The 17,149-nt window shown below is 38.1% G+C and overlaps 1 protein-coding gene across 1 annotated transcript; it reads right to left on the reverse strand.

Moving 5' to 3' along the window:
• Positions 1–657: 657 nt before the first annotated feature.
• On the reverse strand, positions 658–6,160 carry LOC107773773 (la protein 1). Its single transcript, XM_016593201.2, has 10 exons — positions 6,017–6,160; positions 5,848–5,926; positions 5,041–5,190; positions 4,736–4,878; positions 4,240–4,388; positions 3,136–3,237; positions 2,641–3,034; positions 1,929–2,076; positions 1,433–1,514; positions 658–883 (listed from the first exon to the last, which is right to left on the reverse strand). Exons 1-10 carry the CDS (start codon positions 6,062–6,064, stop codon positions 790–792), a joined length of 1,389 nt encoding a protein of 462 aa, XP_016448687.2. The 5' UTR covers positions 6,065–6,160; the 3' UTR covers positions 658–789.
• Between the last annotated feature and the right edge of the window lie 10,989 nt (positions 6,161–17,149).

Here is a 17,149-nt window from a genome sequence, read left to right on the forward strand (position 1 = left end):
TTTCTGCGTATAATTAGTATGAAATTTTTGCTCCTCTTGCTTTCAAGTATTGCGTACAAGGCTATAGTGAAAATAGCCAGCAAATTTCTATTGTGAAAAGTATGATTTATTAAAAATAAAATAATGCTTTCTGTACAACCCAAGAAAACAAGATTGTATTAATAGAGAAATCATATTTTGTTTTGAATCAAGTATAGTTTCTTGCGTTGACATTTGACTGGCTGTCGCCTGTCAGTGGTGTGAATTTATTTAAGGGGAGTAACCGTTTGTTTCAACTATGGATAATTGAACACTTGCACACGCATACTAATCATAATAATATAACTTTGACAATATCATTTTTAATACCGAATATAACAAAGACACTTAAACGAATATATCTTACCTACAATCATGTTTTTAATCAACGGATTAGACAACATTATTGTTGTGTTCTCTTAGTCAATTCATGTAGATGTTTTTTTCTTCATTTACAGAAACAGGTGAAACAATAAATTTAAAAAAGACATAATTTTTTCTATTTTCCTCCTCCCCGGCTCTAACAAAACAGCTGACCACTTTTATAAACGCTCCCTATAGAACCCAAAAAATAAAAAGATAGACACAGATTCAACAAAGTTGCACTACCATATAACTTTGACTAAGGAAAACAGAAAATGGAGAACAAAACCATTTTTATGATATTGAGACATAGATTAGGCCACAAAATTGCTAACACATTTCAACAAAGTATCATCGCAGTAATGTGAGACAAAATAGCTTGACATGTTCTTTGTAAAGATAAATTTCTCATGACCTAACTTTCTGGAATTTGTTTGGGCGACCACCTGAATCGTTTCCCCTTGGACGCGAATGCTTCCCGCCTCTGTTGTATCTTCCTCCCCTATGTCCATGAACAATAACAATAGAGTTAAAACAGAATACATTCAAAAATACATGGCAAACTACAAAAGCTTTTCTGCTCCAAAGCAAATAACGATGGCACTAAGAGAAAGTTGTCAACTGTGACCATATCCAACTCATTTAAGTAGGGCCAGGGGATAATATATCATCATAAAATATATCCATATCTCCACATTCATTGATACACTACTTTCACTATGATCTACACATTTTATTTTAGTTTCCTGTTGCAGTGACGTGGTACTCATGCTCATTGATACAAGAGTTTCTTTCTCACGCACCACTATACTAGACCAAATATCCCAAATAGGCTTCGGAAGAATCCAGAAAATACATCAGCTATGAACACGTAAATACTCCTCAAGTCACAAGTAACATGTACATGGTCATCTATTTACTGTTATCTTTTCCGGAGAACCCTCCAATTAATTGGATTGTATAGTCCAACATGCCTTTTGAGAAAGAATCCAACAGAACCTTATGCCCACGTAAAGAACCAAGTAAGGCAATAGATGAGCTAAGGGCTTACCTTCCCCTATTCCCTTTATTAAAGTCACGGCGTTTGTCCTGGTTATTACGGAACATACTCCAGTATTCCTTCTCAGCATCACCTGATAAAAAAGTAGCACACAAGTAAAAATCAAGTTATAGAAGCAATTCACAAACAAAAAGATGATATAAATAAGATAATATAATAGGAGTACAAAATAAAGAACAGCTGTTATATTTGAAGTGGTGGATCAAAAACAAATGTTTATTCCCCCAAAGAAACAATATATAGCTTCAACTCATAACATTGGCCAATTGATAGAACAAAAGCACCCACTAATAGCCACTTCAGCTGATTCTGTAGGTACATTCAATGTAGCCAATATCCTCAACAGTAAAACCTGCTCCCCCTTCCCCTCACCCAATTTCACTCCTTAACCTAAAAAGCTCAATGAGGTCTCCAACACATGCAAGATAATAGGAAAAGAATGCGTTAAGATTGCAATCAAAAGAGCCGAAGAACAGTCGGCACCCACCAGTTACTGGGTCTAAGGCAGCAATGAAATTCTTCACCGTCAAACCACCTTCTTCAGCAAGTACACCAGCAGCACATGCTTTCTGTGCAGCCCCTTCATTTTCAAACCTTATATAACCTGATTCTGATCCAATCGTGAAATCAACAAACTGCACAAGGAAACCCATGAAACTTGAGATGTCACTCTATGCTTTCTTGATGCATCATTTACAGTTCTGTTTCACATACATATCCTGATTTTACTCAACTTCAGAAAAAAGAAAACTTTGAAGCTTCGATTAGATTAAAAAAAATGAATTGTGGACAGAACCAAAACACACAGTATCATGTCATTATTACAGACTTTATTTTTTCCGAGAAATGGTAATTGTGTCCTTAATAACAAATATATTGCAACGATTTTACAATAGGTTCATTACTATAATCTGTAGTCCCAGCAAATTGTTTTGGATTGCTAATAATCCTGTGATATTTTCTCAGTTAGCATTTTTTGTTTGAGATTGGGCAAGACCAAAAGGAGACAGCTCCATACTTCTCTTCCACAATAGTAAGCATACTTCAGTGTTCATCAATTATAAGATAAGGAACTACATTCATTTTGCTAATCCCAATAGAAGGATACAAAAAGTAACAGCAATAGATAACACAAAGAAAGGACCCTACGAATTACATATATTGAACAAAATGAACAAATAAAAATGGAGAAAACTTACCTTCACAGTGCCAAATTTTTGGAAAATGCTCCTCAAGTCTTCACGCATAACAATGTCCTTGTTGTCCTTGCAAGCAGGAATTGATAATTTTTCTTCAGCAGGAGCTTGATCATCCTCTTCAGTTGGACTGTCCATGGATTTCTCTACAGCTTCAGGATTCTGAACATCAGTCTCCCCACTTCCATTCTCAGCATCTTTTTCATCATCCTTATTGTTGTCTTCATCTCTAACTTCTGACACCTCTTCTGTCACCTTGACATTGTCTTTTGTTGTATCTTTATTGCCTTCTGTTTCGGGAGCACTTGCGCTTTCAGCAGCCGCTTGATGATTACCATTTTGTTCTGTAGAGCTTTTTCTCTTCAACTTAAATGCAATGATCAAGCCCTTTGGATAGCTGCAACCATCACATCCATCGAGTTAACACCACATGGCAAGCATGCTAACAAAATACCAAATTAGTAAGGACTCACTACTTAGCGGTAGCATTATACTCACTCTAGTTCAGGCTTCGAATTGTTTTTACTATTTGGACCAAGATGAGGACGGTTATGCTCAACTTCTTTCTCTTCGTTGGCTCTTTCTACATCGAAATCTTTCCTGAATAACAGCAAACCAGTGATATGTATGAGCAATCATTGAAAGTAAGTTATGAATGGAACCGCTAGAACTTGTATCAATGAAAACTTATATTTGAAGCATTGGCCATTAAAATGAACAGTATCTTCCACTGGAATTAAGACATAATAATGATGCAAGATTGTGAAAAAATAATAGATTCTATTTACTTACTCAAGTGAGCCTACTAGGTTACATAGCCAATGTTTGGACAGGTTTAACTGAAAAGGCAAATCTGAACCCTAAGACAGCAAAGCCTAGACAAATAGAATACAGATCCATGCTTTCCCAGGACAACGCAGGTTAATGTACATCATAGATTTCTCGGCCCTAGTGACATCGGTGACTCCCTCATGCCCCCCCAAGGGGGCAAAATAAATAATACCCCCCCCCCCCACCCTCCATTGTATGAGAGTTGGATTTGTTTAAAATAAATATATAGTATAACTTTGGTAATATATGTTGAAAATAATGGTTGGTAGGTGTTAACAAAGTATAAAATATGTCATCACAAATACAAAAAAATTGTAATAGTGTTCTGTATTGATATATTCGAATATTTGGAATTGGACTTTCCATTTACCAAAACAAGTGCTGTTTTTGGGCAGACTAAAACGGAAAAGGAAGGTGAAACAAAATGCAATAGGCGGTGCATATAAAAGAGGTGCAGTCTTCCCTTTTACATCCTGGGGTCCAATATCGCAAAAGGAAGTCCAGCCAAACAAGCAAAACTATAGATTATACAAGAGCAGAAGACCCCCATAGTGCTTCCTACAATCTCTGTTGCCAAAGTTGGGTTTGGTTTAAAATATAGGGAAAAGCAATGAAGGTAGAAGTCTACCAATGTATGAAAAGTGTTTGCAATGCTAGTTCATATAGACAATATGTCACCAGAAGTTGTTAACTCCAAAATAACATAGAAACCAAAGTGCCCCCCGCGTCACCGTGTTATAGGAAGTAACACCAAAGAAAACACTATCTTACTTTGGTTTCAGTTCTAATTCAACTCCTTCATAAATCAAGTTTTGCTTCACAACATTAGCCGCATCTTCCTCACTGGCGAACTCAACCAGAGCAGTGCCACAAAACATCCTTTTGTCAGCTACATGCCGAGGCAGCCTCACACTGTTAACCTAAAAGAAGAAGAAGATTAAAAAATCATTGAACAGGCAGGCACACATTTTACTATCTTGGATATATCTTTTTTCATGCAATACTATTTTGGATATCAATGCAAGCAATATCATGCGGAAAATTTTACAGTAGAAGGACGCAGAACAAATAAACTGTTCAATAGCCGCTGATCATGCGAACCAGTGTAGAAATGTTTTATTTTCTTAATCTACCTCATCCCAGCCCATCCCGCTCTTTTCCCTTTTCACGAAAGAGTAACCTGTTTAACAAATTTGGATAAAGATACCAAATTTCATCAAAGGTAAAACACTAACAAAGTAAGCAAGTGCAAAGTTACAGACATCACCTTGCCATGCTGACCAAAGAAGGACTCCACATCTTCAAGCTTGACACTGTATTCCAATGGGGATGCAGCAATCGTCCTAACATCTATTTGCTCTATAACCTCCTCGGGCTTCGAAAGCTCTGTGACTCTACCAACACATTTCCCTGTAACATAAATCAGCTCAAATCAGCCCATTTACTATTATGTCATTCAGTAGTGAGCTAAGAGAGCAACACACAAATTAGCAAAACCAAACAAAGACACCAACTTTGCAAGGGCAGCGCCACCTCAAGGCAAAATTATTTTAAAAAAACAAAGACACTTACCATCTTCCGAAATCTTAAGAAAAGAAGAAGCCTTTAGAGCTTCAGCAACAGCTTGTATAGTATCATCTGATATCTCTTCCTGCTTTGACGGCCCCAAACCCAAATGAGACCTCATCCGTGAAAACGAACATATCAAAGCTAAACTTACCACTATAAAGCTATAGTTAAGTACTACAATACATTTTGTCCACAAAAACATACAACAAAAACAATGCCTCGATGTCAATCTAGTTGGGTTTCCTAATCCCTAATATCTGTTTGGATCCATTCCATTCCATTCCAGTACCCAATATTCTGAGGATTCATTGAAAATTGACTAGTTTTGTTTTGCCCGTCAACCTACTACAACTCTCCTCCTTTATCTGGTTTGGCACCTCGGAGCTATCCAAAAGAAGCATACAATTCCATACTTAGGTGAGTTTATAAAACATACAAGTGCTTGTACATATACCTACTCTATCTCAAAAGACTTGCATAACATAATATCATCAACAACATTTTTCCAATGCCTAAACAATTCTACTAATATTTTTAATAATTTTTATTGTTAAAGAGTTCATATTTAGTACAATATCACATAAATCAAAGCTAAACTTCCCACTTGCGAGCCTTTAGAAGAACTACAACACATACAAGTCGTTGTGCATAAGCGTAACTTATTCACAAGATCAACAACATTATTTCAAGACCTTAAAAATTCTACTTAATTTTTTTCATCATTTATTTTGGTTAAAGATTGAATCTTTAGTACAAATGATAAATAAAAATCAATGTTGACTCATAAAAAAATAAAGTAAAAAAGGATACATCCATCTTCACTTTCATCCACAGTTTTCTTAAGAAACCCATCTTTTGGAAGATTACTATCACTGAAGTAAAACTCGACCTACAAAGAAGATGGTTATTTTTTAAAAAAAATCAGTTAGACGAAAAGGTGCTGCTGTTTTAAAGATATCAAAATCCCAGAAAGGCTAACCTGACGAATGACCTTCTTGATTGTTTCTTCGTTCAAAGTTTTGGCCATCGTTGTAAAAGGTTCTAGAGAAGAGAGAAGCAACGTCTAGGGTTTTGGGATTTGAGAAATAAGGGGTTTAGTTATCAAATGAACGACTTAAGTTGTTTTGTAGTTTTGTATATATAATAATAACTTGACCCGCAAAACCGGATGTTTATTAGGGCTATACATTGATCGGGTCCGGATCATAGCTACCTCTTCAACATTCTTTACAATTTCGAAGACCTCTCTTTTAAGTTTTAGCCTTAATAAGTTAGGAAATCTTACGGAAATATCACAAATAAGTCCCAACTTACCAACTCTTTAGCTATTAATCATAAATTTGTCAAAACTAGTCAAGTACATGTAAAAATTGAAAGTTCATATAAATAAGGATTCTTTTTCTCCAAGAATCACACATAAAGATCTCCTTCCATATATTTTAAGCATTATCAACAACCTTAGATGCAAGACAGAAAGGAAATTTCATGAATGAGGTAGCAAACAAGGTGATGAAATACAAATAAAATATACATACAAAATTCCAAAAATCTAAGTAAAAGGGACATTTTTCAATAGGTATGGTTGAAATTCATTGAATATATATAGATGACTCAATATACAAAATTTGAGGAAGATTGAAGGTGATTTGGACTGATTTGGTATTAAAATTCGTAGTTAAAATCGAGTTCAAAAAATTCTTTTACGACATATGTATCAAGCATGTATCACCCGTGTATCTCACACACAGGTATATATGGATATATATGTGATACACAAATGATATATAGTGTGATACACATATTATTTTTTTCTATGTTCATCTTCTACTTCGAATTTTAATTCAAAACCACTTGAAAACTCTACCAAATCACTCCAAAACTGAGATTTAAACTTCTTAAGATGTATTCAATCTATTCCAACAATACCTACTCAAAAGAAAGTAAAATATTTGACAAATATTTGGCTACAAATAGCTAATTGGCTAATATTGATAATATTTTATAAATTGGCTAATATTGATAATATTTTATAAATTAGCTAGTTTTTGTACTAACTTACTTATGGGCTGCATAGCTCGTAATTTTCCTATAAGTTATAACGTGGTTTCGGATATTGAACGAAACTTGTATAAATAATAATCTTTCAATAATGTCTCAAAAATACCCCTTAGTATTAATTATTAGATACTCCTAGTAGATTCGGTTAACCCGAGCTATATTTCGTTCAAGTTTTTAATACTCCTATGTTTGATTTTTTAGCTTCTAATACTTCTAGGTTTGTTTTTTTAAGCTTTAATTTAGATTCATGAGACGAATCAGACTACGGAAAAATTAAATTATATTCTAGAACCTAAAGAAATCACAAAAAATGATAAGTGCAAATCACTGGGTAAGCCCATGCTTTGGGTAGAGATGATACATTCGTTCAGAAAATGTACTTCCTACTTTGGCCTATAAATATTTTATATAAAAATGATCGAAAGAGAAAAAGTAAATATTACTTCTTCTTCTTTTTGAATAATTCATGTTCAAAAAAATTATATGGCCTGAATGTATGAAACAATATTTTATTCTCTGATGCTAACATATATTTAATTATAATAAATTATTAACAATTTTTTTGTACTTAAAATATTTATATGTAACTGAAAAAATTTACATCTAAAATTTAATATGTTTGAGTAGTAGCAACTATCAAGTTGTGTAGGTGACAAGAAAATAAATAAATAAATGCATCCAGTGAAAGATGGTGGGTGTGAGAATAGCTGAGTTGTTAGGAGTTAACTGTAGTTAACAGTTAATACTGTAGTTAGGGAGTTAGTGTTAGTTTGTTAACGAGAGTTAGTTATAACTAACTAATGGACATTAGTTATTAGTGAGGAGGTTAAGTTAGTAGATGTATATATACACGTGTAGATTTATTGCACAGTGTAATGAAATCATTTTTCAGCTCCACTCACATGCATAAATTCTCTCTCTAGAACCTTTATCTTCTCGCTAGGCAGCTAGCCCTAATTCTCCATTGTTGTGTTCTAAATCAAGCTCGAGCACACAAAAATTCACATGGTATCAGAGCGGGTGATGATTCTGCTTCTCGAAACTTCTATGTAGTTGAAATTCTACTCTAATTTGTCTTCGATTTTCAAAAAAAATCGTCAATTTTGTCGAAATCCTTCGAAATGAGTACCTCCAAATTAATCACACTCATCCATTGTATGTCCACCCTTCCGACACTCCTGCATATGTGTTGATTCCTATACAGCTTACAAGAGCAGAGAATTATGGATTGTGGAGGCGATCGATGCGAATTGTTCTTCAGGCTAAGAAGAAATTGGGATTTGTCATTGTTACTCGTAAAAAGAAGCCATTTGACAAAGAATTACATGAGGATTGGGAGACTTGCAATGCAATAGTGCTCTCATAGATCATGAACACTGTGTCTCAAAACCTACTTAGCGGAATTATTTATGCATCAAATGTGCATTTGGTTTGGGAAGATCTCCGGGAGAGATTTGATAAGGTGAGTCGAGTATGAATATTTCAGTTGCACATGGAGATTGCAACCATTACGTAGGGGACAAACTCTGTCTCAATGTATTTTATAAGGCTGAAGGAGCTTTGGGCTGAGTTTGGTATAATGGTGCCTTCACCAAATTGTAGATGTCCAAAGTCAAAGGAACAAGTCGATAATTTTCTTTAGCATAGACTAATGCAGTTTTTAAGTGGTCTTAATGATTCCTATAATCAGGAAAGGAGACAGATTCTTATGAAGTCAACTGAACCTTCTCTCAATCAGGCTTATGCCATGATAACTGAGTATGAGAGTCAGAGATCTGCATCTTATTCAGCTGCAGGAGAGAAGGGAGAACCTCTAGCTATGCAAGCAGGAAAAGGTCAACCTTACAAAGGAAAAAAATCCTTCATGAGATGTGACTATTATGGGTTGAAGGGACACCTGAAAGAAAATCATTACAAGCTCATGGGATATCCATCAGACTTTAAGAATAGAAAAAAGTTTGTAGCAAATAATGTGATGGGGAACGCTGGTAGAGAGAATGTAGCGCGAGAAAATGATGGAATCAATAGAGCTAGAATTCTGCAGGAACAACCTTATTTTATAGAAAAATAATACAAAGGGATATTGAGTATGCTAAACATAGAAAATGAAGGTGAAGACCAACATCATGCCAACATGGCAGGTATTGTAACCTCTCTTATGGATAATATAGGTAGTACTGAGTGGATAATTGATTCAAGCGCCTCACATCATATTAGTGGCAGTTTAGATGTACTAAATCACAAATTTAAATTGATTGTTGTCACGATGAACAAGTTCATCTACCTACTGGTGAAAAAGCAGGTATAACTTATATAGGAACTACAATCTTTCTGAGAGTTATGGAACTTAACAATGTATTGTATGTTCCTGAGTTCAAATTTATCCTATTGTTAGTATCCAAATTAACTAAGGCTCTCTCTTGCTCTGTGAACTTCTTTCCAGATTTTTACATATTTCAGGATCTTTACAGTGGCAAGGTGAGGGGGATTGGTAGATAGAGAGGTGCCATATATGTGATAAAGGACGATTTCAACAGAATAAAGGAAGTTGTCTGCAATGCAGTAGGTCAGAAGAATATTGAAGATGGAAGTTTGTGGCATAGGAGGCTAGGGCATGCGTATGTTAGTACTATGAAGAATGTAGAGTTCATTCGTATTAAGACTGTTGATATATTTGTAAATAATAATTGTCATATTAATGTAGGCTAGGGCATACCTATGTTAGTACTATAAAGAATGTAGAGTTCCTTCATATTAAGACTGTTGATGTGTCCATTAGCTAAGCAAAGTAGATTGATGTTTCCTAGAAGCAAATCTAGAAGCTCAAGTCCCTTGAATCTCCTGCCCATGGATGTTTGGGGACCTTATAAACATCCTACTCATGATAGAAAATACTTGTATTTTATTATTGTTGATGATAATTTTAGGTATACTTGGATTAAATTGCTTCAGTTGAAAAGTGATGTCATAGTAGTTGTAGAGAAATTTCTGTCAATGTTGTAGACACAGTATGCAAATGCAGTGAAAGTAATTAGAATTGATAATGAGACTGAATTCCTTAACAAACATATGGGTGGGTTGCTTGAAGGCTATGTGATTATTCAACAAAGTAGTTGTGTCTACACTCCACAATAAAATCGCATAGTGAAAAGAAAATATAGGCACATCCTTGACACATCTAGAGCCTTGAAGTTTCAAGCAAGTTTGCCTACCAAATTTTGTGGGGAAAGTGCGAAAACTGCAATTTATGTGATTAATCGACTACCAACTGAGCTGTTAGAAGGCAAAACACCATTTGAAATGTTACACAACAAATCACCATCACTGTCTCATCTTAAAGTTTTTGGTTGTTTGTGTTATGCAACCAATTTGGTTAAAGAGGATAAGTTTGCTCCTTGGGCCAGGGCCTCAGTCTTTCTGGAGTATTCAGAGACTCAAAAGGGGTACAAACTGATGGACATATCCACTAAATGTTTCTTTGTTTGCAGGGATGTTATGTTTAAGGAATACCTATTTCCATTTACGCAGGTTCCTACCAAATCAGTACCAGCAAAGGCACCTTTCCTTGTTCCTGACAAGGGGAGAGTGATAACATATCCTTATGAATAAGTACAAGGTACTGAACATGACACTCCAAACCATGATGTTGCTGACAATGCACTGAGACATGATGAGTCTGCAAATTCCATTCATGACACTACTGTGGTGGATCATAATGCTGATGTTGCTGAAACTGCATTATCAGAAGTTGAATTTAGTGCACAAGACACTAGTGACATTGCAGAACATGCAGATGATTAAGATGTTCCTATTGCAGCTGAAGATATAGTAGGACATGCAGATGATCAAGTTGTTACTATTGCACAACAGACTGATGCTGAAGCTGAAGACATTGCAGAACAGACAAATAATCAGGTTGTTACTAAGATAATTGCTATGGGTGACCTTATGGAACATGAGTCTCATACAATAAGGATGAAGCCAGAAAGACACACCAAATAGCCATTATAAATGCAGAACCATGTCACGAAGAAGAAGGCTAATATAGCTTTATATCCTATATCAGACTACCCCTCATATGACAGTCTCTCGACAAGTTGCAGAAGCATGTTGGCCAAGATTTCAGCACTAACAGAACCACAAAGCTTTGCAGAAGAATCAAAGGATAGAAAGTGGATTGAAGCAATAGAGTTAGAAATAAAAGCATTGGAGGATAACAACACATGGGAGGTTGTTGACCTACCAAAAAGAAAAAAATGCTATTAGCTCTAAATGGGTATATAAAATCAAGTATAAAACTAATAGAGAAGTAGAGAGATACAAGCCAAGGTTGGTAGCTAAGGGATACAACCAAAAGGAAGGTTTGGACTACCATGAAATATTTTCACCAGTTGCAAAGATGGTGATAATGAGAATTGTTATTGCACTTGCAACATCAAAAGGGTGGAACTTATACCAAATGGATGTAAAGAATGAATTCCTACAAGGTGATTTATATTAACTGTTATACATGAAGTTTCCTTAAGGATTTATGAGACAAGGGGAGACCAAAGTGTGCAAGTTAACAAAATCACTATATGGAGTATAACATGCTTCAAGGCAATGAAACATAATGCTCACTGAGGCCCTGCTCAAGGCTGCATATCAACAAAGCCTATATGACTATTCCTTGTTCACTAAGAGAAAGAAAAATGCCTTTATAGAAATTTTAATCTATGTTGATGATCTACTGATTACAGGAAACAGTGAGAATTTCATACAAGAGATTAAGGATGTGTTGCATCAGGAATTCAAGGCTAGAGTCCTTGGGCACCTGAGATATTTTCTAGGAATAGAAGTGTAACGACCTGGCCGGTCATTTTGAATGTATTAGCCCCGATTCCCTATTTATTATTTTTCCTGTATCTGTTTCTTCTTATGTGACTTGCCGGGAGGTCTTGTTTTTGGTTTCGTAGTGATTTGGGACATTTAGTCCCTAAAACAAAAGTTTAAGTCTTAGGATTTTGACCGTAGTTGGAATTATATGAAGACAACTCTGAAATGGAGTTTCGTTGGTTCCGTTAGCTCCGTTGGGTGATTTTGGACTTAGGAGCGTATTCGGACTGTGAATTTGAGGTATGTAGCTAATTTAGGTTTGAAACGGCGAAAGTCGAATTTTTTGGGAGTTTGGCCGGGGGGTTAACTTTTTGATATCGAGGTCGGATTCTGATTTTGAAAGTTGGAGTAGGTCCGTAATGTTGAATATGTCTTGTGTGTAAAATGTTAGGACAATCGGACATAGTTTGGTATGATTCGACATCGTTTGTAGAATTTGGAAATTTTGAAGTTCATTAAGTTTGGATTGGAGAGTAATTTTTTTTGTTGTTTAACGTGTTTTAAGGGCTCGACTAAGTTCGTATGGCATTTTAGGACTTGTTTGTATATTTAGTTCAGGTCCCGGGGGCCTCGGGTGTATTTTGGATACTTAACAGTTTGAATTTGGACTTAGACATATAGTTGAAGCCTTCTGATATCTGGTGGTTTTGCACCTCCGGTGGGGAGACCGCAGGTGCGTACTCGCACGTGCGGAGGAAGGAGTGCAGTATCGAGAGTTGAGGAGATGGCCAGGGGTCACAGGTGCCAGGGTGTTTCCGCATCTGCGAGCATGCAGATGCGCCTGAAGCTCGCAGATGCAGAAAGTGAGATGGAGGGGAGGATCGCAGAAGCGGACTTTGGTCCGTAGGTGCGACCACTTGATCGCAGATGCGGACCCAGCCCTTTAAGTCATTTCCGCACCTACGAGGGAAATTTTGCAAGTGCAGCATCACAGGTGCGACAGTGTGTCCGCAGATGCGGAAGAATTGGGCAGAAAATGGGTTTTCGAGGGTTTGATTTCCATTTTGATTTTGGGACTTTGAGAGCTCGGTATGAGGGGATATTTTGAGGTTTCTTCAAGAAGATTGTTGGGGTAAGTGATTCTAACTCAGATTGGACTATATTTCATGAATCTATTGCTATTTTCATCATCTAATTAGGGATTTGAGTTGTAAATTTGGGGGAAAATGGTAGAAACTTCAAAGGCTAAAATTTCGAGTTTTGGAAGGTGATTTGAGATTGGATTCGAGTAATTATTATATGGTTGGAATCGTGAGTGGATGTGTGTTCATATTTTGTGACTTTTGTCGGATTTCGATACGTGGGCCCAGGGGCCGATTTGAGCCTATTTCGTATTTGTGGCTTATAATTTCGTGTTTTTCTTGTGGAATCGATTCTTTTAGCATATATTAATTACATCGTACTGCTTGCGTCTAGATTCAGGGCATTTGGAGATTGATTCGAGTGGCAAGGGCATTGCGGAGTAGGATTTTGCACGGTTTGAGGTAAGTAACAACTTTAAATTTGGTCCCAAGGGTATAAAACCCCAGATTTTCGGTATGATGTGACTATTTTAGAGGTGGCGCACATGCTAGATGACTGGCGTGTGGGCGTGCACCATGGGGGATTGTGACTTGGTCCGTCCCGTAAGACTGTAAAGTCGAATAACCTATTGTTAATTACCTGTTTTCTCTGTGTTATAGAAATTTGACTGAAATTATGTTAGAAATCATGCTTAGGCTATGTGATGGTACTGTTGGGACACGCAGAGGTCGAGTACTTGTTGAAGTATTTACTAATTGTTGTCTTGTATTCAGTCAGGGTTTTACTTGTGTATCATATCTAGTCTCTTCTTGATTCTTGTTGATACACTATGTTATTTTTGTTTGGGCTGGTCTTTATGATTTCTGAGAGCCCGAGAGATTAGAGAGGTTGGTGACTGAGTTAGGGCCTGAGTGCCGAGATGTGAGCTATATGTATATATGGATCAGATATATATATATATATATATATATATATATATATATATATATATATATATATATATATATATATATATATATATATATATATATATATATATATATATATATATATATATATATATATATATATATATATATATATATATATATATATGCTTTTCTACACTTATGCTTTGGGTTTTACCCCGTTTTATGAAAGACTCCGGTTATTTTTAAATATATTAATTTATTTCTGTTAAATGTTGAAAGTGTTTTGGAGGGTTAGGTTTTGGGTCGTGACAAGTTGGTATCAAAGCCTAGGTTACATAGGTCTCATGAGTCACGAGCAAGTTTAGTAGAGTCTTGCGGATTGGTACAGAGACATCTGTACTTATCTTCGAGAGGCTGCCGAACCATTAGGAAAAACTTCACATTCTTGAATTCTTGTCGTGCGAATCTATTGATTCTGGTGACTAAACATATGTTGTTTCATTCTCTCACAGATGGTGAGGACTAGTACTACGAGGTAGGACGGACAGCCACCAGTACCTCCAGCCAGGGCCACGAGAGGCCGATGTCGTGGTAGAGGCTAGGGGTAGAGGTGTAGCCCGCACAGTAGCTGGGATAGTACCTGTAAACCCACCAGTTGCCTCAGTTCAGGAGCAGGGACCAGTTGTGGATGAGCCTGTGGGACAAGCTCGGGCACCATATGTACCTATTGTGATTCCAGGCCTTTAGGAGGCCTTAGCTCAGATTCTGACCGCGTGTACCAGTCTTGCTCAGGCGGTCTCTGTTCCGGCCGCAACAACCAATTCTTAGGTCAGGGGAGGCACTCAGACTCCCATCGCCTGCACACCAGAGCAGGTGGTACAGGGATTCCAGACACCGGGGGCACCACCTGTCCAGATGGTTGTCGCTGCTCAAGATTATGTGGTTCCTGCTATGCCTGAGGATGAGTAGCGTAGATTGGAGAGGTTTGGGAGGCTCCAGCATCCATCTTTCAGTGGTGTAGAGGGAGAGGATGCACATGAGTTCTTGGACAGGTGTCAGAGGATACTCCGTATGACAGGTATTCTGGAGACCAGTAAGGTCTCGATCACTACTTTTCAGTTCTCTGGGACTGCCTTCAGTTGATGGGAGGCTTACGAGAGGCGTAGGCCGGTCGGCACAACACCCCTTACATGGCAGCAGTTCTCCATTCTTTTCCTGGAGAAGTTCGTGCCTCAGTCCCGCAGAGAGTAGCTGCGCAGGCAGTTCGAGTAGCTTCGTCAGGGTGATATGTCCGTGATGCAGTATGAGATGAGATTTTCTAAGTTGGTCCGTCATGCTATTTGGGTGATTCCCATAGACAGAGAGAGGATCAGGAGGTTCATAGATGGCCTCATTTTTCAGCTGCGATTGCTTATGACTAAAGAGAATGTCTGGTGCTACTTTTGATGAGGTTGTCGACATTGTTCGTTAGATTGAGATGGTTCGCAGGCGGGAGCAGGTTGAGAGAGAGGCCAAGAGGCCTCGTGAACAGGGTGGATTTAGCAGTGTTCCTTTTGGGGCCAGTTCCAGCACGGTAGGGGTCGTCCTTTCAGACATGCTCAGACGGCTCGCCTAGTTCACCGTGGTGAATCATCTGGCCATGGTTCACACAGTTATCAGCATGTCCATTCATCTCTCAGTGCCCTCCCAGCTCAGAGTTCGTCCCGTACTCTATCGGGTCAGGGCTCATCTATGCCAGGTCCTTCTACCAGTTATCCCAGTGCTCAAGGCTCCCTTCAGTCCCCAGCACCAGCACCGGGGAATTTCTATGAGTGTGGAGAGTTTGGCCACATAAGGACATGTTGTCCCCGCCTTACGGGAGGTCCGGCTCAGTAGGGAAGCCAGTCTATGACATCAACACCAGTTTCTTCACCACCCGCTCAGACAACTTGGGGTGGATCCCAGTCAGCTAGGGGTCGTCTGAGAGGGGAAGGCCGATCAGGGGGCAGCCAGGCCCGTTTCTATGCTCTTCCTGCCATACGAAATGCCATTGCTTCAGATGCTGTGATTACAGGTATTGTCTCAATTTTCCATAAAGACGCCTTTGTATTATTTAACCCTGGTTGTACTTATTCATATGTGTCCTCGTATTTCGCTCATTATCTAGTTATGCCCCATGAGTCTCTAGTTTCATATGTTCATGTATCCACTCTAGTGGGCAATACTATCATTGTGGATCATGTATATCGGTCATGTGTGGTGACTATTGGGAGTCTGGAGACCAGAGTAGATCTCTTGTTGCTTAGTATGGTCGATTTTGACGTGATTTTGGGTATGGATTGGCTATCTCCGTGTCATGCTGTTCTAGATTGTCATGCTAAGACCGTGACGTTGGCGATACCGGGTTTGCCGAGGGTTGAGTGGAGCGATTCTATAGACTATGTTCCCAGTAGAGTGATTTCATACTTGAAAGCTCAGCGGATGGTTGAGAAAGGTTGTCTATCTTATCTGGCCTTTGTGAGGGATGTTAGTGCAGAGGCCCCTACTATTGATTCTGTTCCGGTGGTGCGAGATTTCCCAGATGTGTTTTTTGCAGACCTGTCGGGCATCCTGCCCGACATAGATATTGATTTCGCTATTGATTTGGTGCCGAGCACTCAACCCATTTCTATTCCACCGTACCGTATGGCACCGAATGAGTTGAAGGAGTTGAAGGAGCAACTTCAGAAACTCCTTGATAAGGGGTTTATTCGGCCTAGCATGTCACATTCTTGAAGAAGAAGGATGGTACTATGAGAATGTGCATTGATTACAGACAGTTGAACATGGTCACAATCAAGAATAAGTATCTTTTGCCGCGTATTGATGATTTATTTGAGCAGCTTCAGGGAGCGATGGTGTTCTCCAAGATTGATTTGAGGTCAGGGTATCACCAACTGAGATTTACACTGATCATCGGAATTTGCAGCATCTGTTCAAATAGAAGGATCTTAACTTGCGTCAGCAGAGGTGGTTGGAGCTTCTTAAGGACTATGTTATCACCATTTTGTACCATCCCAGGAAGGCCAATGTGGTGGCCGATGCCTTGAGTCACCGGACGGAGAGTTTGGGGAGCTTAGTATATCTTCCAGCAGCAGAGAGACCACTGGCATTGGATGTTCAGGCCTTAGCTAGCCAGTTTATTAGATTGGATATTTCTGAGCCGAGTCGAGTATTGGCTTGTGTGGTCTCTCGGTCTTCTCTTTATGATTATATCAGGGAGCATC

The sequence above is a fragment of the Nicotiana tabacum genome, chromosome 23 (assembly GCF_000715075.1).
Source record: "Nicotiana tabacum cultivar K326 chromosome 23, ASM71507v2, whole genome shotgun sequence".
Classification (NCBI taxonomy): Eukaryota; Viridiplantae; Streptophyta; class Magnoliopsida; order Solanales; family Solanaceae; genus Nicotiana; species Nicotiana tabacum.